This window comes from Hyla sarda, chromosome 7 (genome assembly GCF_029499605.1).
Source record: "Hyla sarda isolate aHylSar1 chromosome 7, aHylSar1.hap1, whole genome shotgun sequence".
In the NCBI taxonomy this organism is placed as follows: Eukaryota; Metazoa; Chordata; class Amphibia; order Anura; family Hylidae; genus Hyla; species Hyla sarda.
In genome coordinates this window covers 176,042,149-176,066,392 of record NC_079195.1, presented here as the reverse complement: position 1 = coordinate 176,066,392, position 24,244 = coordinate 176,042,149, and the positions used below count along the sequence as shown (strand labels likewise).

The 24,244-nt window shown below is 41.2% G+C and overlaps 1 protein-coding gene across 2 annotated transcripts in view; it reads left to right on the top strand.

The window, feature by feature from the left end:
• Positions 1-24,244, top strand: part of ZCCHC24 (zinc finger CCHC-type containing 24) — a 152,260-nt gene that overhangs the window by 22,863 nt on the left and 105,153 nt on the right. For both annotated transcript variants that reach the window (XR_008846522.1, XM_056531388.1), the window contains exon 2: positions 19,362-19,562. Coding sequence is in view for 1 of the 2 variants with exons in the window: in XM_056531388.1 (XP_056387363.1) it covers positions 19,362-19,562 (201 nt within the window). In the remaining variant the exon portion in view is untranslated. The remainder of the gene's footprint in view (positions 1-19,361; positions 19,563-24,244) is intronic.

Below are 24,244 nucleotides of genomic sequence, written 5' to 3'. Positions count from 1 at the left end.
TGTCTGATACAGTGGTCTTCAACCTGCGGACCTCCAGATGTTTCAAAACTACAACTCCCAGCAAGCCCGGGCAGCCATAGGCTGTCCGGGCTTGCTGGGAGTTGTAGTTTTGAAACATCTGGAGGTCCGCAGGTTGAAGACCACTGCGGCCTTCGACATCATACAGCCCCCCCCCCCCACCCCCACCCTCTCACACCCTTTAGTTTTGTACTCACCTTCGCTCGGCGGGATGTTAGGGTGCGCTGGTCCAGTGCTTCAGGACAGTCCGGTGGGGAGGTCGTCCGGTGGGATAGTTGTTCTGGGCTGTCCATCTTCACCGGGGGGCCTCTTCTCCGCGCTTCGGGCCCTGTAATAGAGGCGTTGCCTTGACGACGACGCAGAGAGACGTTGCTAATGAACGTCCCTGTGCGTCGTCGTCAAGGCAACGTGACTATTTCGGGGCCGGGCCTGAAGCGCGGAGAAGAGACCCCCCGGTGAAGATGGACAGCCCGGAACGACTATCCCACTGGACGACCTCCCCACCGGACAGTCCTGCAGCACCGGACCAGCGCACCCTAACGTCCCGCCGAGCGGAGGTGAGTACAAAACTAAAGGGGGTGGGGGGGTCTGGATGATGTTGAAGGCCGCAGTGGTCTTCAACCTGCGGACCTCCAGAGGTTTCAAAACTACAACTCCCAGCAAGCCCGAACAGCCGATGGCTGCCCGGGCTTGCTGGGAGTTGTAGTTTTGAAACATCTGAAGGTCCGCAGGTTGAAGACCACTGAGGGCGGAGAGTTCACTCGAGTATAAGCCGAGGAGGGTGTTTTCAGCACGAAAAATCGTGCTGAAAACTCGGCTTATACTTGAGTATATACGGTACATACTAAGGCCAGCCCCCATCTTGTTACTAGAGACAGATTGATATTAACAACAGACAATGGATAGCAGTTTGCAGGGAAGTGAGACACCTAGTGTCAAAGATTTTAGAGCTAGATTTCTTGGGTAAGGAGTCATTTTTGGTAAATGAAGATATTTACGAATATTTTATAGCTCACATAGGCTATCACATGAAGGGAAGTTGCTTTAAATGACAGTGACCATATGCTTAGCAAATGTCATGGTATTGGAGCTCTTGTATGCATAGTATCAGAGAAATGCATAAAAAGCCATTTAATAAACATTATTAAAACATTTGTAGATCTGTGATTTTTTGGGCTCTAATAGCATACAGAATGCTAAAAACTATTAGTTTACAGTGTGCAGCCATGGTAGATTTAAAAGTTGCCCTGAAGTATTCTAGCATAACTTCTGCTTCTGTTGGGAGACATTCCATCAATAACATTATGTCTTTGCAGTACCCTCTTATTTTATCTCAAGAACTTTCATGCCAGAGGTGCTGTTTAATAACATGACTGGTGCAGCAAACAAACTGTATTGGTTTTGATGAGTAGGTTGTTGGTTTGGATTCTTGAATCAGAAGCAGAGGATGTGGCTTATACAAGGAGGATTGAGAGAATTATGAAATGAAAAATGGAAATGAGAAGAGTGGAGTGAGAAGAAACAGGGAAATGAAAACCAGGAGGAATATGAGACTACAGAAGTGAGCAGGAGAAGGCTGCTAGCTGCCGGCCTCCTTCCTGTACAATGAGAGCCTTTTGGAAAAGTACGAAACAGAAAACAGCTGTTTGTGTAGGCCAGCTGTTTCCCTGTGCAAACTCCCTTTGTGCCCTGAAACATGTTAGAATACAAGCCTCATCTGTAAGGGAACAAAGGCACAGAGTGTGTCCAGTGTCAGCTCAGGAGAACTCATAGCTCCGAACAATTTGTTCTTGCAAGTTGGGGTTTAACCATTTCACTCCACCTATTTAAAGATGCATTGACAAGTCGTAAAAGAGTCAAGTGTTGCAACAGCATGGTCACAGTATGTTCCAATATGGTGATCATTGTTATACGACACCTTTTGTAGGTGTTAGGTATACATTTGCCTATATGAAGACGTGTTTGAAGTTTAATAAATGACACCTTTTAGATGGGGCTTTATTTTCCACTAGGTACTGGAGGGATATCTAATGCTTAGAGAAAAAAGTAAGAAAGGTGTCAGAACCCGTAGGGTTAATCGGTTCTGAGGTTTCTTTTGTTTTGTTTGGGCTACGCCCAGCTGCCTGGTCTGGTCAGCTGACCTTGATGAGAGCACCTGGTCTGGGCCTATTTAAGCTGGCAGTTTGCTCTCATTCCTCGCCTGCGAAAGAGCTCTTACTCCTAGCTAGTATCTGTATTGTATCTTGTATTGTTGGCATATTTGACCCGTTGGCTCCGCTCTCTGACTCTTCTCCTGTTTCTGGGATTTGGCATTTCTGTAATCTCTTGGTATTGGCTTGTGGACTGTGATTTATTGTGTGTGTGTATGTTTAGTTATTTAGTTAGTGTGTGTGTTTCCATACAGTTTCCCGACCTCTGTCTGTATTATAGTTTATTTTGTTGATGTTAGACTCCCTGCACTCATTCAGGCAGGGACGGTCACCATGGTTGTGGACCCATTGCTTAGAGCTGGTACGCAAGTAGGCAGGGCGGGTGGGAGCGGGTGAGTTTAGGGCTTCACTCTTCCCTTCCCATATGTGACAGAAGGACAGCCTTTTCAGCATATTATTTTGCCCAGACAGCCAGCTACCTACCTCTTCCCTGTAATGAGGAGTTTTCTCATTTCTTAGGGCAGCAGGAGCTATAAATACAGTCCTGCTTGTAGAAGTCAGTATTACAGTCAGTCTGATTTCAGCATTGGCTTTGCACCAGCACTCAGTCTGGTTTTGCACTATTTGACTACAGTATGTCGAATTGGCTATTATTAATCATTACTGCCAAAACAGTGACCTCCTGTGCAGCAGAAGATACCCCCCACCTGCTTATATACAGAGGTTGGAGATTCTGTTGAAATCTAATCTCTGTTTTTCTGTTTGGCTGTATATTCTTTTTGTGTCTGGTGCCTATTATTAAGTGGATTCTACAATACCTTTTGATATGTCATAGAGACATGTGAAAAGTTTTGATTGGTAGAGGTCTGGGTGTTCAGCCCCTCACTAATCATTAGAACGGGTGAGGAGAAGTTTCACTCCAAAGCTCACAGCGAACTCTGTCCAGTTTTGTTCTTTTATAAGTCTATGGAGCCTTCCTTATGAAACTGGACAGAGATCACATTGAGCCAGGGAGTAAAGGGCACAGCTTCTCCCCACTATTCAATGATGTGTTGCTCTAAACATCTAGGAGTCGGGAAGGAATTTTTACCTCTAGTTTGAGGGATTTTAGCCTTCCTCTGGATCAACTCAGTAGGGACTCATTAGGGATATAGGTTGAACTTGATGGACTCTGGTATTTTTCCAACCTTATAAACTATGTAACCCAACCGATCAAAGCTTTTCACGTGTCTCTGTAATATGTCAAAAGTTTTGTTAAATGACTGGGACATGTACGTTTGCATTTTTTATAGAAGCTGTACATGCTCTATGTGTATTATATTAATTCAATCATTATTATTGTTATTCTTATTATTTTAAGTCAGAAAAGACTGATAACAATTGTATAGATTCTATGTACTTGTTTAGTGTAAGCTTAACCGCTTACAGGGTTAGTCCAGGGAACTGTCTAAAAGTTCAGTTCCATGGACTAACCCTTTAAAGGAATATTTCGCCCCCTAGCCATCTTATGTCCTATCCTTTGGAGAAGGGATAACATGTCTGATCGCGGGGGGCTCGTCTACAGGGACCCCTGTGATCTCTGGGCCAGCGCTGCAAAGTTAAGGATGCGGAAGCTTGGGGTACGCCACCCCCCCTCTATTCATGTCTATGGGACATAGTACATATCCCCAGATTTCCGTAGCCATAACGCTGCAGCCAGACCCCTTGCAATCAGACATGTTATCCCCTATCCTTTGGATAGGACATAACATGTCTAGAGGCGGCGTACCCCTTTAATATCATGGCCTATTTTGGCCTTTATGTGGTAATAACTGTGGAATGCTTTTAGATATCAAAGTGACTTGGAGATCAGTTTTTTGTGACATATTGGGGGTAATTTAGGGGTAAATTTTGGTTACAGTCAGCATTTTTGTGAAAGATGCCCACAAATTTTGAAAAATTGGAAAATTCTAGATTTGAAATTCTCTGCTTTTAAGAGAAATAGTCATGCCAAATAAATTAGTTATTAGTTCACATCTACAATATGTGTACTTTAGCTTATGTTAGCATAATTTATTAAATAAACATTATTTTACTTTTTAAGGGACTACTTTAGTTCTGAAGTAGATTTGAGGGGCCTATAAATCGCCCCATTTTTAAAACTGCACTCCACTTATTATTTAGAATGACATTTACACATTTCATTACCCCTTTACCATTTAAATTTAATTTTTTTTGCAAATTTTTTATTTCAATTATTTATTGTAATGTTGCAGGTATCAACACTGGCTGACTAATCAAAGTGAACTGCTCTGATTGGTCACCCCAGCGTTTAAGCTGCATATACCAGCACACAGTGTCATTGTAAGGTACCAAGCAATGCATGACATAAATATCCATCCGATCCCACGAACCTCATTCTACCCATGACATGAATATATGTCACTTAACATTTATATTTTATTTTTTGCTGGACAAGCTGTTATTTTATTGGTACTATTTTTGTCATACATGTTACCTTTTTGATTATTTTTATTCCACTTTTGTGGAGGCAAGGTGACCATTTGCAGTTCTGATTTTTTTTATTTATCTTTTTTATGGTGTTTACCAGTTAGCAGTTTATCAGTATGCAGGGGCGCTGGTAGGTCTTTAAAAGACTGGGGGCTAGTGCCCATAGCCCCAGCCATGTCCTCAGTCATTCCCCTAACAATGCCCTCATCCATGTTAATGCCACCCAACCTCCTCCTTCACTCCTCCTCCTCCATACTCACCAATATCAGTGGGCAACCATGCAGTGTGGTTGCATCAATCACAATTATTTCCCCCTCAGATCATGCATACTTTGCTGCCTGAGAGTAATAGGAGTGAGATAGCTGCAACCACACTCCTGTCACCCTTATACAACCTGTACATGCTGAGATCTCACAGATCAAAACAATATTTCTTACTTTTTAGGTAAAAAGGATCTAGTAACCTTTTCAAGACATACTATGGATGTTCCCCACTCCCACTGTTTTTGTGTTATCCTGCACAAAAAATTAAGAGGATTACGTGATTGAGGTTTCCCAAAAGGCAGGGGCCAGGGAAGGAAAGAATAGCATGCACTGTGTTCCTATTCCTCCATATCTGTGAGTTATAATTTGATGCATCAGTAGTAAGTTACCTTATTAGGTAGTCCGTCCCCCCGATAGGTAATTCCTTCTTTAAGTAGATACATTGGCAGGTAGGTAGGTAGCTAGCTAGGTAGCCAGGTAGTCAGGTTGGTAGGTAGCCAGATAAGTAGGTTGTCAGAAGGTAGCCATGAAGGTAGCCATGTAGGTAGGTAGGTAGCTTGGAAATTAAGTAGCCAGGTATGTAGGTAGTCAGGAAGATAGCCATGTATGTAGGTATGTAGCTTGTTAATTAAGTGACCAGGTATGTAAGTAGATAGCTAGTTAGGTAGGCTGGTAGATAGATAGGTATCCCAGCAGTCGGTAGCTATGTATAAAGGTAGCAAGCTAGGTTAGTATGCTGTCAGGTATGTAGATATCACTATGCAGGGAGCGCCGATCCTTTTCATAAACAGCAGAGACCATGGTAATTTTCAAAGAACTCTTTTATTAGGGATGATGCGTTTCAAGGGATACAACCCTCTTCTTAAGATCAATAAACATGTAATGTGTATATATTTGTTGATCTAAAGAAGAGGGTTGTGTGAGGACAGTCAGCCTTTTCTTGCTGATGCTGCTGTTACTATTACCATGAAGCCAAATGGGTGGTGCCCACAGAGCTGCTACTGCCACCAACATACTTACTGGCAGAGAACATGGCCATTCAACTTTCGCTCTCAATCTAAGTTTTTTTTTTTTTTATATATATATAATATAAAGTTTTATTTGGAAAGGGTCATTTTTTAACACAATTTATTGTACAACATTTTGCCCAGAGTTATCAAATCGAAATAGAGAAAAAGTGGTGTGATTTTCCCATAGCAACCAATCACAGCTCTGCTTTAACTTTACCAGAGCTCATTAAGATATGAAAGCTATGAGCTATGATTGGTTGTTTTAGGAAAAAAAAATAAAAAATTTCTCACAGTTTGATAAACCTGGGCCCATATTTTGACATTTAAATTTTTTTCTGATCACAAGTATAGTATACAGCAGTACATCTGTCCTTTTAGAGGGTTGTGTTGCACAGGGCCCAGTCAGGCAGGCAGAAGAGTGCACCAATTGGCAGGGAACACCCCCAGTGCACCACAACACTTAATTTACATATGTGGATTTTCTGGCATAACTCGGGAAAGAAGCTAGTAGGAAAAAAGGTAAACAGTGTTGGAGTCAAAGTCAGAAGTGGATCCATAAGAGAGGAGAAGTGTAAGTTCTTCATTTAAATGTCCTATTCCTTTTGAATACACTTCTGGCTTTGGCTCAGAAACTTCAGTGGCAGATATCCAAAAACTGCCAGAAAAAAAACAAGTGGAAACTTAGCCTAACAGTAGGTTAGTACAGGTGATACTGGGGACAGATTCCCTTAAAATTCTAAATGACATCCAGACAGCAGTTTTCAATGTACATGTGTGTATAAGGTATGCCTGTCAGTCCCTATCAGCATAGGAAAACAAGATTGTGTATGTTTGATACTAAGGCTAGGTTTCCACTTGTTTTTTTTTTTCTGGCAGTTTTTGGAATACTGCCGCTGCAATTTTTGAGCCAAAGCCAGAAGTGTATTCAAAAGGAATAGGACATATAAAGGAAGGACATACACTTCTCCTCCCTTATGGATCCACTTCTGACTTTGGCTCAAAAACTGCAGTGACAAATATCCAAAAACTGCCAGAAAAAAAAAAAACAAGTGGAAACTTAGCCTAACAGGGATATTTTGCACCTACTTATTTCCTATTTTCCATTGCAATAAACATGCATGCTCGGCTGATCCAGGAGTGCATATTTTTGTAGGCAGTAAGGAGATAGCATTCAGCTAAGAAAGTGTTCAGCCAACAGCTTTCTAAAGTTAATAACTAAACTTAATATATTGCAATACATATCCTGTATTATAGTCCGGAACTTATTTTACAATTTTATAAGGCTGCAAAACTTTTCCAATATTGTGATACAAATTCCAGAATGTTTAGAATATACCCCAGACACTGGCACAGATCTTACACGGTCTAGTTCTCAGACAGTATAAACCTAAACTTGGCAGTCTAAGAATGTGCCAAATTTATCACAGTGGCTCAGGTCGTTTGATAAGTTTGGCGCATCGTTAGACATTGCTAACTTTAGACCAGCTATTATCTTCTTTTCTTTTTTTTATGCCAATCATGCGTGCCAAAATGCACATTTGGCACACTGCACCATATTTCTGACCACAGCCCTTTTTTTGCTAAGCTACACCTCACCCAGAGGGAGCGCAAACAGTTCCCAAAACACACACACAATCACAAAAAAGGGTCTAAAAAATATAACAACAGTATCCCAAGTCACGATCTCCAGTATTTTGTCTAAAATGTAATCTAAAATTCTGTTGCAGTTGTAATATGAGGCATCTAGCGTTACCACTTCATTATATTCCTTTAGCTAAGCTTTTAGAGATATGACTGTCAAGAAGATTAACAGTCCCCCCAATGCAACAAGTAGATCATTTGCATAAACTGAAGAACCAGGATTGCGGTAGAATGGAGGCACAAAGTGTGTGTATACGTGTCATTGTCATCAGTGTTCCCCGCACTGCAAGCCTTTTAGTGCGGGTGATATTGATGCCCTTTAAACTGAAACCAGGACTGGATCCTAAACATAGAAAAAGTATAATGGAAGGATAAATACTATTCCTTACTTTCCGTCAACTGATTTTTGCTTCAAAACAGATGCAAAATACTGACCAAATCTGCAGTGTGTGTAAGGGTCTATTCACACGGCAGAATTTCCCCTTGCGGAATTCCGCCTCAAATGAAAACTTATAGACTTCTATGGGATTCCGCTCTCCCATACACTTCTGAATTTCCGCTTGCGGAAATTCAGAAGTTTGAATGGGAGTACGGAATCCCATAGAAGACTATGGGCTTTAACCCCTTAAGGACCGAGCGTTTTTCCACTTTCTTTTTTTCCTCCTTACCTTTTTAAAAATCATAACCGTTTCAACTTTGCACCTAAAAATCCATATGATGGCTTATTTTTTGCACCACCAATTCTACTTTGTAATGACATCAGTCATTTTACCCAAAATCTACAGCAAAAAAAAAAAAATCATTGTGCTACAAAATTGAAGAAAAAACATAATTTTGTAACTTTTGGGGGCTTCCGTTTCTATGCAGTATATTTTTCAGTAAGAATGACACTTTCTCTTTATTCTGTAGGTCCATACGATTAAAATGATACCCTACTTATATAGGTTTGATTTTGTCTTCTGGAAAAAAATCTAAAGTACATGCACAAAAATGAATATGTTTAAAATTGTCATCAACTGACCCCTATAACTTTTTTATTTTTCCACATACTGGGCGGTATGAGGGCTAATTTTTTGTATTGATCAGAATTTTTGATCGCTTTTTATTAATTTTTTCATGATATAAAAAGTGACCAAAAATACGGTATTTTGGACTTTGGAATTTTTTGTGCGTATGCCATTGACCGTGCGGTTTAATTAATTATATATTTTTAAAGTTCAGACATTTACACACTCGGCAATACCACATACGGTATTTTTATTTTTATTATGGTTACATATTTTTTATATTAAAATTTGGGAAAAGGGGGGTGATTCAATCTTTTAATAAGGAAGGGATTAATGGGTGTTTTTTAAAAACTTTTTATTCAACTTTTTTTTCTTACACATTTAGTCCCTTTAGGGGAATTTTTAGGAGGAATCATTAGATTCCTCATACAGATCAATGTGGTTTCATAGAACCACACTGATCTGTGTGCTCTGCGCTCGATTGATAAAGCCTGGTCCTGCCAGGCTTTATCATTCTCAGTGCAGCAGGCAGCACAGGAAGAGAGGTAAGCCCTCGCAGCACAGGAAGAGAGGTAAGCCCTCTGGCTTCCTCAGCAGTGGATTGCCCACCGCGACCGCACTGCGGGGGGGGGGGGGGGGGGGCAATCCACCCCACTGGACCACCAGGAACAGATTAAATCTCCCTTTAGACATCGCTGTCAACTTTGAGGAGGGCTCAAGTCGGGAGCTCGCACCATACAACGGTTTCTGCCTTAGGACAAGCGGCTCATCCTTAGACGGAAACCGGTTAATATGAGGCGGAATTCTGCAAGCGGAAATTCTGCCGTGTGAATAGACCCTAAGGCTAGGTTCAGACTGTGGAATCTCCAGATGGAAAATTTCCGTCTAGAGATTCCGAGTGCAGCCAGGCTGGGACCAGGCAGACATTGCAGTCCCCAATAGACTGCAATGTGTTCCGCGAGGATATCCACCTGAAGAAAGGGCACCACGATTATTCAGGCGGATATTTTAAAGCAGATTTTCCGTTCACAAATTCCGCTCAAAAATTCCGAAGTGTGAATTGGTGGATGGAAAACCCATTGACTAGCTTGTACATTTTAGTAAGCAGAATTTCTGCCTGCAATTTCAAAGTGGAATTGCAGGCAGAATTTCCGTAGTCTGAACCTAGCCTAAGAGTCCTAGCGTGAAACATGTAACACTGATTGCATAGACAACGGACCCTTCTTCTGTTATGGTTACTGTTATAAAAGCAAAACTTTACAAGATTCAGGGATAACTTCTGCCACCTACGGTTGAAACCTTGTACTTTATGGCTTTTGTCACTGCCATTCTCTTTGTGAGCTATCTATGTATACAGCTCCTATATCTCTCTACAGGGACAGCCATATCCTTAGGGATTCTCACACCTGTTAGATTGCAGAGCTGACTGATACCAGATGTTGCTAAGCAGACAGAGTGTAATTCTCATACGAGACAGCCTGTAAATGTTTCAGAATAAGAGGACAAAAAAGCTTAAGATAAGTATTGTGAGACTGTGACAGGAATGGTCATCAGTGATCTCTATATTTCTCCAAGGTACCTGTCGTATGTGGAGACTAGGTTTCAGGAAGCGCATATGCCATCCAGAGAAAACTGGGTGAGATATGGGGAATCCAGGAAATAGTTAAAATCCCTGATGAGACTTAGCTTGCTAGGGAATTTGTTAGGTCTCGTTATCAGGCTTATCATTTTATGGGATGAAAGGCAGGTTTGGTAGTGGTGCCTTTCATCCCTTTCCTGGGCCACAACAGATTTTCAGGATGGCCCCAAGTCTGCGCAAGTACTGAGGCCAATCAATACTGTGCATACAAAAAGTGTAACCAAGTCTGCACTGAGAGGCTGTGAGGAGCGTCTGATGAGAGTTGGGGTCCTAAGGTGGGCAGCCTTGAAAAGAGGACAACACAGAGCAACACATTATGGATGACTGTCTTGTTGGGTGGATGTAGTCCCCTGTACAGAGAGGGAAGATTTTGTGTAGTTAGTGCTGAACATTCAGGATTTATTTCATATTTGTTTGTGCCTAAAGGTAAAGGGTTACTGTCATTAGAAAAAAAACTTTTGACATGTTGCGCACGCATCTTTGACCTGATGCAATTGCTAGTTATCAGCCAGGGAAGTGAGCGGCAGCGTGCCTTTCACTTTCCAACCAGCCGGCAGATCTGACCATTTTCTGTACAAGTCTCTATGCAGATTGGCTGATAACAAGCGATTGTAGCAGGTCTCAGGCGTGAGACTCAGTGCAATTTAAAACGTTATACAGTTTTTCTAGTGACATTAACCCTTTAAAGGCTGCATTTGTTTTTTGTTTCTGAAAAAAGTCTTATTTAAACGTTACTTCCATATCCCTGTCTTTGACTGCTATTTGGCTGCTATTCGAGTACAGTATTACATGCATTTTTCAAATAAAAATTTAAAGCTTAAAGTCTATATGCGTATAACACACAGCTAGACTTTAAGCTTAAAATTTTTATTTGAAAAACGCAGATAAACTCTTTCTGGCCCCGCAGAAGCTGCTGCAGTTCAAAGATTTAAAGCAGCCTCTTTAAATCATGTAACTGCTGCGGCTTCTGCGGGGACAAGAGTCCCGCCGCCGCCCGATTCCCATCATATTTACCTGTCCTGTCGGCGCGCTCCTACAGGCTCCAGCGACGTCCTGTGCTGTCGCTTTGCGCTATGCACTGACGAGTGACGTCGCGTTGAGGACATCACTCGTCAGTGCACAGCGCACAGCGACAGCACAGGACTATTCAATTTTAAATTTTAAATTTTTTTTAATTATATGAATTAAGGAACAGAAAAACAAGGACCATTAAGTCCTCTTCAAAATGTATAACAAAACCAGAAAAAAAGGAAAAGCCAAAAGTGCAGAGCCGGGATTGTGTGTAAAGGCTACATATAAAACAGTGCACTTAGGGCAATAACATAGCTGAAATATATGGAAGCTCGAGAAGAGGGAGAGATGGGGAAGAGGAAAAAAAATGATTGGGGGCTCTGGGGAGTGGAACATGGAGTAAGACCAAGTCTTTATTACATTTAGGGGTATAAATCATTGACATTTCACATGCTAAATGCAACATGGGTATCACTGAAAATCTAAAACACCAACCACCTGCTGCTGACAAAGGAATATCCATTTACTGGGGACACAATAACCTTAGATATCCCCAAATATATGTGCCTCTGGGCACTAAGTCATGTACTGAAGGGGGCGACTAGATTGTCTACTTCCTCTCTACCGTAGTGGGCAACAATAAAAGGTGTCCACCAGTCTTTGGTTCCCTTTCTTTGTGATGCTCAGTTCCTATTCTCTCTATGCCAGACAAGTTTTTCAGATGTTATATCAGTTTGGGGATAGAGGGCAACTTCTACTTGAAAAACAATATGCACCATCTTCACAGTTCCAGCTGTGACAAATCATGAATATTGTGCAATCCTAGTTATGACTTGGGAATATTTTTATAACCCCCCCCCCCACCACCACCACCACCACCACCACACACACACACACACACACACAATTTTATTGAATTATACAACTATACACATTCAAATTAAACCCTGGAATAAATTACCCTTTCTCCACAGGAATTTTATTATGACTCTATAATAATACCCCCAACAAACCAAATCCCCCTACATAACTGCTGCTTGACATTGAACACTGCTGCTTAGTGCACCTGTACCCAAATCTTTTTGATGTTCAGTTATTCCCAGTTTTATAGCATACAAAAGAAACACAGTGTGTGCTCCCCTGGGTGGAATCCGTTGCAATTCGGGCTAGTGGAAAGGCTCAATCAAAATGCACTCACCTGCGAATGGAGGCACAACACTCAGAACGCTTGAATCAAATTCCTGTGGCGGCGGCTGCTGTGACTCCCTGCGTCCCAGCGCACAATAAAGGTTCAGAAGATTCCAAGAAAAAGGAGATCAAACGCGCTGCCACAAGACATAGACTCGAATACTAGATAAGTAGATTTTATTGCACACATAGGATTCATGCAACGCGTCAGGCGCGGTTACACACTGTTAACAGGACATTAGAATACACAGAGGAGCTGGTAGACCCTCCTCCCGGAAGTGACATAGCGTAAGTTCACATAATCAAAATCAAAGTACCTGATTTACAAATCAAACAGAAGACATTTATACATAAACACTCTAAAAAACTATAAGAACATGTACAGTCATGGCCGTAAATGTTGGCACCCCTGATATTTTTCTTGAATATGAACTATTTCTCACAGAAAAGGATTGCAGTAACACATATTTTGCTATATACATGTTTATTCCCTTTGTGTGTGTATTGGAACTAAAACAAAAAAGGGAGGAAAAATTTTGTCCAGCCCATTTTTGGAGTTTGGTGTGACATTATGCCCAATATGCTTTTATGCCCAAACATGTGTATAGCAAAACATGTGTTACTGCAATCCTTTTCTGTGAGAAATACTTCATTTTCTAGATAAATTTTAGGGGTGCCAACATTTATGGCCATGACTGTATATCAAATTCGAACAGTCCGTTTCAATAATTTCATTTAAACCTGCCGGAAATAAAGTATTAAAACTATGTATCCAAAGGGATTCCCTATTTATCAGCCTCTGGAATCTATTGGGAGCCTCGTTCGGAATAGTTTCAATCACTAGTACAGACAACCCTTCAGCACTTCCATCATGCTTCAAAGCTATATGCCAAGATACATTATGATGCATGAATTTCACGTGGTTGTTATGCCTATGTTTATTCATTCGTACTCTCAGCATTTGGACTGTGCGGCCAATATACTGCGGGCCGCAGCTACATGTTAGAAGGTAAATCAAATAAATAGGAGAACAATTGTTCACTTCTCTCAAGGTGAAAACTTCACCCATAGAGAAAGACTTCACCTTTCTCGAGTCATGCTGGGGAATCCGTTTGCGGCAGACACCTGGAGATATTACATGTAAAGGTTCCTACCTTGTCCATATTCACCACAATATTTTCTTAGTTTTTTTACTGTCTCAGACGACTGGATGCAAGATGATTACGTAGACTCTTTGCTTAGGGAATCCTTTTGGATATATAGTTTTAATACTTCTGGCAGGTTTAAATGACATTATTGAAAAAAAATGACTTTTAGAATTTGATATACATGTTTTTATAGTATTTATGAGTGTTTATGTATAAATGTCTTCTGTTTGATTTGTAAATCAGGTACTTTGATTTTGATGATATGACCTTACGCTATGTCACTTCCGGGAGGAGGGTCTACCTGCTCCTCTGTGTATTTTAATGGACTGTTAACATTGTGTAACCGCGCCTGACAAAAAAAGCCAGAGTGGCTTTGAAACACGTTGCGTGGATCCTATATGTGCAATAAAATCTACTTACCTAGCATTCAAGTCTATGTCTGGTCTATGTCTGATGGCAGCGCGATGAACTCCTTTTCTTGGAATCTTCTGAACCTTCAGTTTTATAACATGTTATCCTAGGTGTATTACTTAACACTTATCTACATTAAAGTGTTACTGTCATTGAAAACATCTTTTGACATGTCAGTCAGAGACTCGCTGTGATCGTGAGTTATTAGCCGAGGAAGCGGGCCACATTGCACTAGAAATCTATGCAGAGAAATGTATTTTGGCTGGCTGGGGAGCGGAGAGCAATGCTGACTTCTTCCCCTGCTAATTACTCATGATCACTGATCGACATGTCAAAAGTTGTTTTTAATGACAGTAACGCTTTAAAATTCATCTACCATGTTGAGTTTACATTGTCTTGGGAATAATTTTTATATGTAAATGTGGCCAGTTATTGACATTTTATCCCTTTATAGTTGTGGTTAATTGTACTTTCTTAAAGGGGTCATCCAGGAATGAAAAAACAGAGCTGCTATCTTTCAAAAACCGCTTCCCATCTGTCTCTAGGTTGGGTGGGGTTTTGCAGATCAGTTCCATTGAATGGAATGGAGCCATGTTGTAATACCACACAACCTGTAGACAGACATGGAGTTGTTTTTGAAAGAAATTAGCTGTGTTTTTCTATTCCCGGACAACCCCTTTAATATCATTTTTACATTTCCTATTGAGATCTCTGCACAGGAGGTTTCTTTGAAAGTAACACCAACCTGAGGTCTTTGTTGTGCTTATGTCAACCTCCATGGAGTTAGAGTTTATTTATAAAAGGACTTTTATCGTTGTTTTTTTTAGAATGTTCCAGTGTTCTGTACCTCCAGAAGTGCTCAGCAATTACTAAGCATACAGTAAACAGTAAAATAAACAGTAACTTTTTTGTCCTCTAATGTGAACTGTAACCATCAAGCATTCTGTGCCACTCTAGTGTGAAGAAAAGTAAACAGCAAAGTTTTTTAATTTTTTTATTTAAATGTATTTATTTATATTTCAGATGGTTTATAACTGTTTCGTTAAAGGGGTACTCCGGCGCTAAGACATCTTATCCCCTAACCAAAGGATAGGGGATAAGATGCCTGATCGCGGGGGTCCCGCCGCTGGGGACCCCCGTGATCTTCCACGCCGCACCCTGTTAGAATCAGCCCCCGTGCTCACTCCGGGTCTGATTACTGGCGATCACAGGGACGGAGCATAGTGACATCACGGCTCCGCCCCGGTGTGACGTCACGCTCCGCCCCCTCAATGCAAGCCTATGGAGGGGGCATGACAGTGGGGTGCGGCGTGGAAGATCACGGGGTTCCCCAGCGGCAGGACCCCCGCGATCAGGCATCTTATCCCCTATCCTTTGGATAGGGGATAAGATGTCTTAGTGCCGGAGTACCCCTTTAAAGTAGAACCTCTTGACCACCTCTTACATGCCACTGAGTTTCTCTTTGTTAAGGTGCCCATACACCTACTTCTGCCAACTGCAGGTTCATCTGACTCTTGGACATATTGGTTTTTCGTCATTCGACCTTTATGTTCAGGGAGTGATAAACCGAAACCAGAGCTGTCTGGTTGCAGGTACCCTTTTCCATAAAATAAAAAACATGTGTATCCAGAATTCAGGAAAGATAACTGTTGGTCAAATTAAAGGGGTACTCTTGCCCAAATACATCTTATCCCCTATCCAAAGATGTCTGATCGCGGGGGTCCCACCGCTGGGCCGTCACACCCTCTCCCATAGACTTGCATTGAGAGGGCGGGGCGTGACATCACGATACTCCGGCTCTGGCATGCTGGGAGCCTCCAGCGCTACGGAGAGCTCGCAAAGGTGGGCGCTGAATGACAGATTGCGGGGGTCCCCAGCAGCGGGACCCCCGCGATCAGACATCTTATCCGCTATGCTTTGGTACCCCTTTAATGTTTTACCAACACCTTTAGCAGTTGTATCAGAGCTGCATGCTATATGGTTTCTTGGGGGTGTAGGATAGGTAGGGTGTAGCTGTGCAGTGATGAAAGGGTGTTTTATTAACCCTTAACTGTCGTGACGCCAGGGATCGGGTTCCTCTCTGTATATGTATCCTACCGCCACCCGTCCCAGGAACGATAGGGAGGAATAAAGGATTGTCCACAACCGGAATTTTAGTAAATTGAAGATAACTTTACTGCAGATTTTATGCAGGTTAAACATAGTAACAGTATTTACAGAGGACCGGACTTTAGGCTCCTCACAGGTTTGGTTGGGACCTTGTAGGGAATAAGCTTGAAGGATTTGCGTTACGCTGTTCCACTGGATTTAGGGGTATTGTTTAGGTCCAGCAGTCACGTAGGATTAACGGAATTTGGATTGAATAGACTCACGGTTTAGTAAACTTTGGATTGATAGGCTTCAGGCTTAATTTGTCTTGTCGGTAAGCACAGAGCTCCGCTCGCTGTCATATCCCAAGAGAAGGAGCCGGACAAGAGAGCGAGGATGGGATAACAGTGCCCTTATATCTAAAGGGGCAGGCTTAAAGCTTATTGGTCCCCCAGACCTGTCAGTCCTAATACAAAGCATTGTGGTACATCATGTGACATTAGCACATAACCTGGAAGGTCCTTAACCTTAGCAGAACAACATAATTATTCATCATGTGACCTAAGGTCCTGGAAGCAACATTTACACTATACAATATATAAAATATATACATAAAACTAAAGAAGGAAGAGTCGACTAGGGGTTATCCCACTAAGAGCATCCCATCAGTACGGAGGATCTCTGACTTTGGGGACTTATTACACAAGGTACAGTACACGTACAGTACCGGGACACCACAATACACTCTGTCTTGTTGCTGAAACTGCCTTGAAAGCACTTGAGGGAACTAGAAGGTAGAGAGACCCGCTATGTGGTGGAGCCCCATAGGAATTTGACGATTTTACCCTCCTACTATTTCATCTGTGGATGGATCTAACTGCACAGAGTACTATTTTATTCACTGGCATCTGACTTCTATCATTAATAATCTTTTATTAACTTATAGCTTATAATCGCCCCCTCGCCAATTTGTGGTCCTCCTATATTTAAAAATGTTTCTTTGAGGTTATATCAGGAATCCACACTAGTCTGCTTGTCTGTACAGAGCTGTGAATGGGAAAGTGGAATCTCAAAATGGCTTTAAATAGCCACACACGAATTCTGCATCCTAGTCTATTTCAGATCTAGCCAAGCCCTCTGTATCAATGCACTGCAAAAGATAGCTACACAGAGTGTTATTTCAAGGCCCTGTCATAAAGCCTAGCATCTGCTCTTTTTTTATCTACCTACATTGGGGCCAACATACTCAACAGCCCCTGACCATGTTTCAGGCTTGTATCTCTCAATCGTGAGAAACGTTTTGTAAAAAAGTCAGTAAATAAAGACTGTGTTGACTTGATACAGAATGTAACCTCGAGGAAACCTTAGAATTTTGTCAAAAATTGTTATTTTCAAGTTGTCTATTGTTTGCAATGTTTTTGGAGATTTACCTGATTGGATGACCTGTTCCGAAGGGGAGGAATTCCCTAAGTCATGACATCATATAAAAAAGACTTATACATTAGTCAACCACGTCTACAGTCCTCATGGTTTAAATGTGAAAACATATTGAAAACCGGAGAAAAATGCATTTTACACAGGGCAGGGTCATCAAAAGTCTTCTAAACATTTCCCGCCATGGAAGAAACTGTTTTATGCTATTCCCAGGGATTCACCAGATAATGTTAAACGGGTACTTCACTGGCCAGGGTTCGGAAGTAAATGTTCCGAACGCTGTTTTTGCGCTGCGGGGGTCGGCCACACCACTCGTGACCTCGCGGTCATGCCGTCCTCAATGCAAGTCTATGGGAGGGGCGTGACTGACCTTAGCAGCACGTAAACAGCATTCGGAACATTTACTTCCGTACCCTGGCCAGTGGAGTACCCCTTTAACCCCTTAACAACCACGGACGTATATTTACATCCGTGGCCGGCGATATAATAACGCGCTATTAACCCTTTAGACGCAGAGTTCGAAGTTGAACCCCGTGTCTAAAACGAAGGTAAAACCTTCTTGTCTGCTCAGTGGGGCTGATCGGGACCACTGCAGTGAAAATGCGGTGTCCCGATCAGCTAGGATGCGAGCAGAGGGTCACTCACCTTCCTCCGGCGCGTCCAATCAGATGAGATGAGATGCAGGCTTGAGCAATCGACCGCCTATAACACTGATCAGTGCAAAGCTATTGCTTTGCAGTGAAAAGTGCTGGCAATCAGTGTATGCAATGTTATAGCCCCTATGGGGGCTATAACATTGCAAAAAAAAGTGTAAAAAAAGTTCATAAATGTGATTTAGCCCTTTCCCTAATAAAAGTCCAAATCACCCCCCTTTTCCCATAAAAAAAACCCCCATGTAAATAAAAAAATATATAAACATTTGTGGTATTGCCGCAAGCGTAAATGTCCGAACTATACTATAAAAAAATATCATTAATGAAACCACAGGGTCAATGGTGTATGCGCAAAAAAAATCCAAAGTCCAAAATAGCATATTTTTGGTAACTTTTTATATCATGAAAAATGAATAAAAAGTGATCAAAAAGTCCAATCAATACAAAAATGGTACCGATCAAAACTTTAGATCATGGCGCAAAAAGTGAGCCCCCATACCACCCCATACACAGAAAAATAAAAAAGTTATAGGGGTCAGAAAATGACAATTTTAAACGTATACATTTTCCTGCATGTAGTTATGATTTTATCCAGAAGTGCGACAAAATCAAACCTATATAAGTAGGGTATCATTTTAATCGTATGGACCTACAGAATAAAGAGAATGTGTCATTTTTACCGAGAAATGTACTACGTAGAAACGGAAGCCCCCAAAAGATACAAAATGGCATTTTTTCTTCATTTTCGTCGGGCAATGATTTTTTTTTTCCGTTTCGTCGTAGATTTTTTGGTAAAATGACTGATGTTTTTGGTGTAAAATTGAAACAGTTATGATTTTTAAAAGTGAAGAGGAAAAAACGAAAGTGCAAAAACTGAAAAACCTGTGGTCCTTAAGGGGTTAATGATGCAGAAAGTGACTTTATTTCATTTTATTATCAGCTACAAAGAGACTTATTTTGTGCTAACATTGCTTGTGTTTAAGAAAGGATACATTTTTATGTGAAGTGCGGTGTAACCTCAAACTCCATAAGGCAATTTTTTCCTTGCTCCAGAGGTCTTATCAAGCTCTATGAAGCATATGCATTGTTAGAGTAATGGGGTCAGCCAAGGCGATGATGTCAATTAAACCAAGAAAAGTTTTAGAATTTAGAAAATATATGAAGACGTTTTTCTTTAAAAGTCTCAAACTGTTTTCTATGTCCCAAACAGGCACTGGGCAGTGGCCTTTATAAAAATGCGTCTCCTTACGGATCTTTGAACAACATTGTGGATGGGCTGAGCTCTCTTACCGAACACTTCTCAGAAATTTCCCTCACCTCGGAGAACCGGAAACCCAGCAAGAGGCCCCCTCCAAACTACTTGTGTCACCTCTGCTTCAACAAAGGTCATTATATTAAGGACTGTCCACAGGTAAGAGATATGTGTACATCCTTATTGCTGAATATCATGGGAGAGTGCAGATTTGGATATTGTCTGTCGAGAAAGGTTGGGTAGCAAAGGATTTCATAGCCTAATGTGGATCTAAATCTAAACGATCTTTTGGGATTTTTTATATTTTGACTTATTATTGATGATCACTATTGTCAGACACCAGTTACTATTACCCAACAAACCATGTTGACCAACAATGAACCATACTTTTTACCCCATGTAAACCCTTTGACCTAATAAATCTATAAAAGGCAGCACACACTATTCCATATGCATCTACTCTGTTAATATTTCATAATCGCTGATCTTCACAATGTATTGTGAGCAAAAACTTCCTTTTACACAGTGAAATTTGCTCAGATTTTGTGATGCCGTTTTTATGACTAAAATCCGTTGAATATCATTATGAATTAGATAATATAAAGAACAGATGCCACGTTTACTGTTTTTTTTAATTTACTCTGAAGTAGGATTGAATTCTAAGTTACTTTTGGTTTTGTAAAGTTTCATGTCATTTGTATTTGGTCAGTAATTGTAGCGTAGCCGTAAGCTGTGTACTGTGTAACTCCAACCAAATGCATTTCATGCAGTTTTAGGGTAGGGTCACACATAGCCCATCCGTAGCATATTTGACACTGCAGATGCACTACTGACCATCCCTAGAGTGAGCCTCCTGCTGTGCCTGTTCATCTGTTTGTCTGCTCGTAGCAGCAATCTGCCACTATGAGCAAACACACAGTGATCTGCGTGTCGCCACGTGCATGCGCGATGTACTCACAGACATAGCGGTTGCTCCCCCTGCTCCCTGAGCTAGGCCGAGAGGGGCCATGATGCGTGTGTGTGAGTACACTGCGCATGCGCGCGGCGACTCACAGATCACTGTGGGTCTTCTTGTAGTGCCCACTTTAAACATGCGAGCATCAAAACTGGACCATGAAGCAAGGGTAGAATATGTTCTGGTCTGATGAATCATGTTTTCTTTTACATCATGGATGGCCAGGTTAGTGTCACTTAAAGGGGTTCTCAGGTGAAAAACTTTTTTTTTTATTTTTTTTTTAAATCAACTGATGCCAGAAAGTTAAACAGATTTGTAAATTACTTCTATTAAAAAATCTTAATCCTTCCTGTACTTGTCAGCTCCTGTATACTACAGAGGAAGTTCTTTTCTTTTTGAATTTCCTTTCTGTCTGACCACAGTGCTCTCTGCTGACACCTCTGTCCATTTTAGGAACTGTCCAGAACAGTATATATTTGCTGTGGGGATTTCCTTTTACTCTGAACAGTTCCTAAACTGGACAAAGATGTCAGCAGAGAGCACTGTGCTCATGATGTCAGCAGACAGCTCTGTGTTTCAAACCAGAAAAGAATTTCCACTGTAGTCTTCAGCAGCTAATAAGTACAGGAAGGATTAAGATTTTTTAATAGAAGTAATTTACAAATCTGTTTAACTTTCTGGCATCGGTTGATTTAAAAATAAATAAATAAAGGTTTTCACCGGAGTACCCCTTTAACTAGGGAAGAGGTAACACCACCAGGATGAATTATGGGATGAAGACAAGCTGGCAGAAGCAGGATGGTTGTGGGTATTACTTTGACATGTTAAACCTACCTAAACTTGGTTGCAGACACCTTAAAAGGGTACTCCGCTGCTCAGCATTTGGAACAAACTGTTCTGACCGCTGGAGCCGGGAGCTCGTGATGTTATAGCCACACCCCCTCATGATGTCACGCCCCCACCCCTCAATGCAAGTCTATGGGAGGGGGCGTGACAGTCGTCACGCCCCCTCCCATAGACTTGCATTGAGGGGGCGGGGTGTGATGTCATGAGGGGGCGGGGCTATGATGTCACGAGCTTCCGGCTCCATCGTTCGGAACAGTTTGTTCCAAGTGCTGGGCTGCGGAGTACCCCTTTAATGACAACAGTATTACTTTGATTACTTATGTCTCTATCTAAGCCAAGAGTCCAGATAGCTCACTTAGGCTAAATAAAATTAAAATAGGATTTACAGGTCTGTTTCTGGCAAGTTTTTAGATCTGACCCTCTATGTATTCTATAAAGATGAATGTTATTCATAGGAAGGGTATGGAGAGGTGAATAAATTATTCATTGCTGCCAGCGGAGGTCTCCTGTAAGTCAAAATGAGGTCTATACACGATGGAAGGTCAATGTAATGGGGCCTTATGGAATTGCCCAGGTCCAGAAAAAACATGTTATGTGATGAAGGGCAGGCAAATAATTCTAGCAGATTTATTTCATTGGTTTGCTAGTGGTTGCAGAATAAGCAAACATAAAATGACATGTATGGTAAACAGTTCAGAGTAGAAGCTTTTGCTTACTTTGTGTAAGCATTGTGGTTAGAGGGCTCCTATGGGTACCAAAGAACCTTTAATACTATAAAATAACATAAGAAAAACGTTGTCCAAAGTGTAATAATAACAATAATAATAAAATATAGTGCAAACGTATGCTGCCAGCTTTTTACATGTAAGCAAGACATGACCTTACAAATGATAGATAATAAAAATAAATCATCACAAACATCAACAAACAAGAGGGAACAAAGCAAGAAATGTAATGTTTATTAAGTCATCATTAAACCCTATTAAAGGGGTACTCCCGTGGAAAACTTTATTTTTATTTTTTTAAATCAACTGGTGCCAGAAAGTTGAACAGATTTGTAAATTACTTCTATTAAAAAATCTTAATGCTTCCAGTACTTATTAGCTGCTGAATACTAAAGTGGAAATGGTTTTCTTTTTGGAACACAGAGCTCTCTGCTGACATCATGACCACAGTTCTCTCTGCTGACATCTCTGTCCATTTTAGGAACTGTCCAGAGTAGCATATGTTTGCTATGGGGATTTTCTCCTACTCCGGACAGTTCTTAAAATGGACAGAGATGTCAGCAGAGAGCACTGTGGTCATGATGTCATGATGAGACCTCTGTGTTCCAAAACGAAAACCATTTCCTCTGTAGTATTCAGCAGCTAATAAGTACTGGAAGCATTAAGATTTTTTAATAGAAGTAATTTACAAATCTCAATTCAATACTGAAGATGTAGAAAAAGCGGAGCACTCACCCAAGCTTCTACTGCAGTGGTAGTTTATTACAAACTTACAACATGAGGGTACACGGATCAGGGAGCTGTGTTGGAGGACGCGGGGGTATAGTATCAGTGACGGACCGTTGCGCGCTTCTGCGCTTCGTCACTCCTGGTCTGATGAAGCGCAGAAGCGCGCAACGGTCCGTCACCGATACTATACCCCCGCGTCCTCCACCACAGCTCCCTGATCCGTGTACCCTCATGTTGTAAGTTTGTAATAAACTACCACTGCAGTAGAAGCTTGGGTGAGTGCTCCGCTTTTTCTACATCTTCAGTATTGAATTGTGAATTGCTTTACCTTCAGCGAGTCAGCACCGCATACAGAGCTCTCACAGCAGTTAAAGGGGCCGTGCACTATTCCCATTCTGATACCTACCCGTTATTCCTAGTGGTGCCGAGTAATCTCCAATAACTGTCATTTACAAATCTGTTTAACTTTCTGGCACCAGTTGATTTAAAAAACTGTTTTCCACAGGAGTACCCCTTTAAAGCAACTAAACGGACATCGAAGCTAGACAGCCACTTATACATTTCATTTAATTGAAAGAGCTGTTAATGCTATATTCCTGCCATAGCCTCTGATCTGCTGCTTTTCTGGGGCATCATTTCTGTTAACCCTTTTAGATCTAAAGCAATCTACACAGTTCAGCAGTTTCTCTTGTAAAAATAATTCAGCATTCAGCTTTAAAGATACTTCAAATAAAATCCATATGTTTCTAAAACCCCCACTTTACCTTCCTATAATAATAACTCCCCCCTCCCTGTATCAGCTGGATTGGGTTACCAAAGTGAAATCAAGAGGAATTCCGGGAACAGCTGTAACCCTACCCTCCCGTGTGTACATACTCAGAAACTAGCTGCATGCCTGATAGGTTCATGAGTTTTTCATTTGTGGACTGTGCTGTAATGTGCATTGGCGAAGAACCCAACCATGCTACATCGTCTTCTGTTTTCATGTTTACTTACTGTAACAAAGAGGCTTGAAGTAAAAATGATGGTTGAACTGATCTGTAGCTAACTGTAGTATGTAGAGCAGTGACCATTGTAGCCTTAACATCGCTTAAAGGCAAAATATGAGCCCCCCCCCCCCTCCCCTTTCACAACGCACTTTGAAAACAAAAATCTACATAGACGATTGCAATAAAACCCCTCTAAGGACACTCAAGCGCTTCTCAAATTTTAAAATCAATCCCCCACCTTGGCAGCCTCTTTAATGGATATATATTACTAAACTGAATAATATGCAATATAATTTGATTATCAAAATTGTTCACTTAAGCAATATGAGAATATGGTTTAAACTAGTAGAGCTGTGATGGGTTTAACATTTCCAACTATTCTAGAAAGTTTTATAATTGCATTGAGCACTACATTCACAAAAACGGGAATTACTATTGGATAGTCACTTAGAATAAAACAGAGCACTGCCCAAACTATATCCAAAACTAATGACAGATAGAGTCATGGCAATTGTTCCCCTTTATATAGTAAACTGAGATTAGGCTTTGTTCGTAATGGACCACCAAGCCTGACACAAGTGTCTCATTCAAATTTCC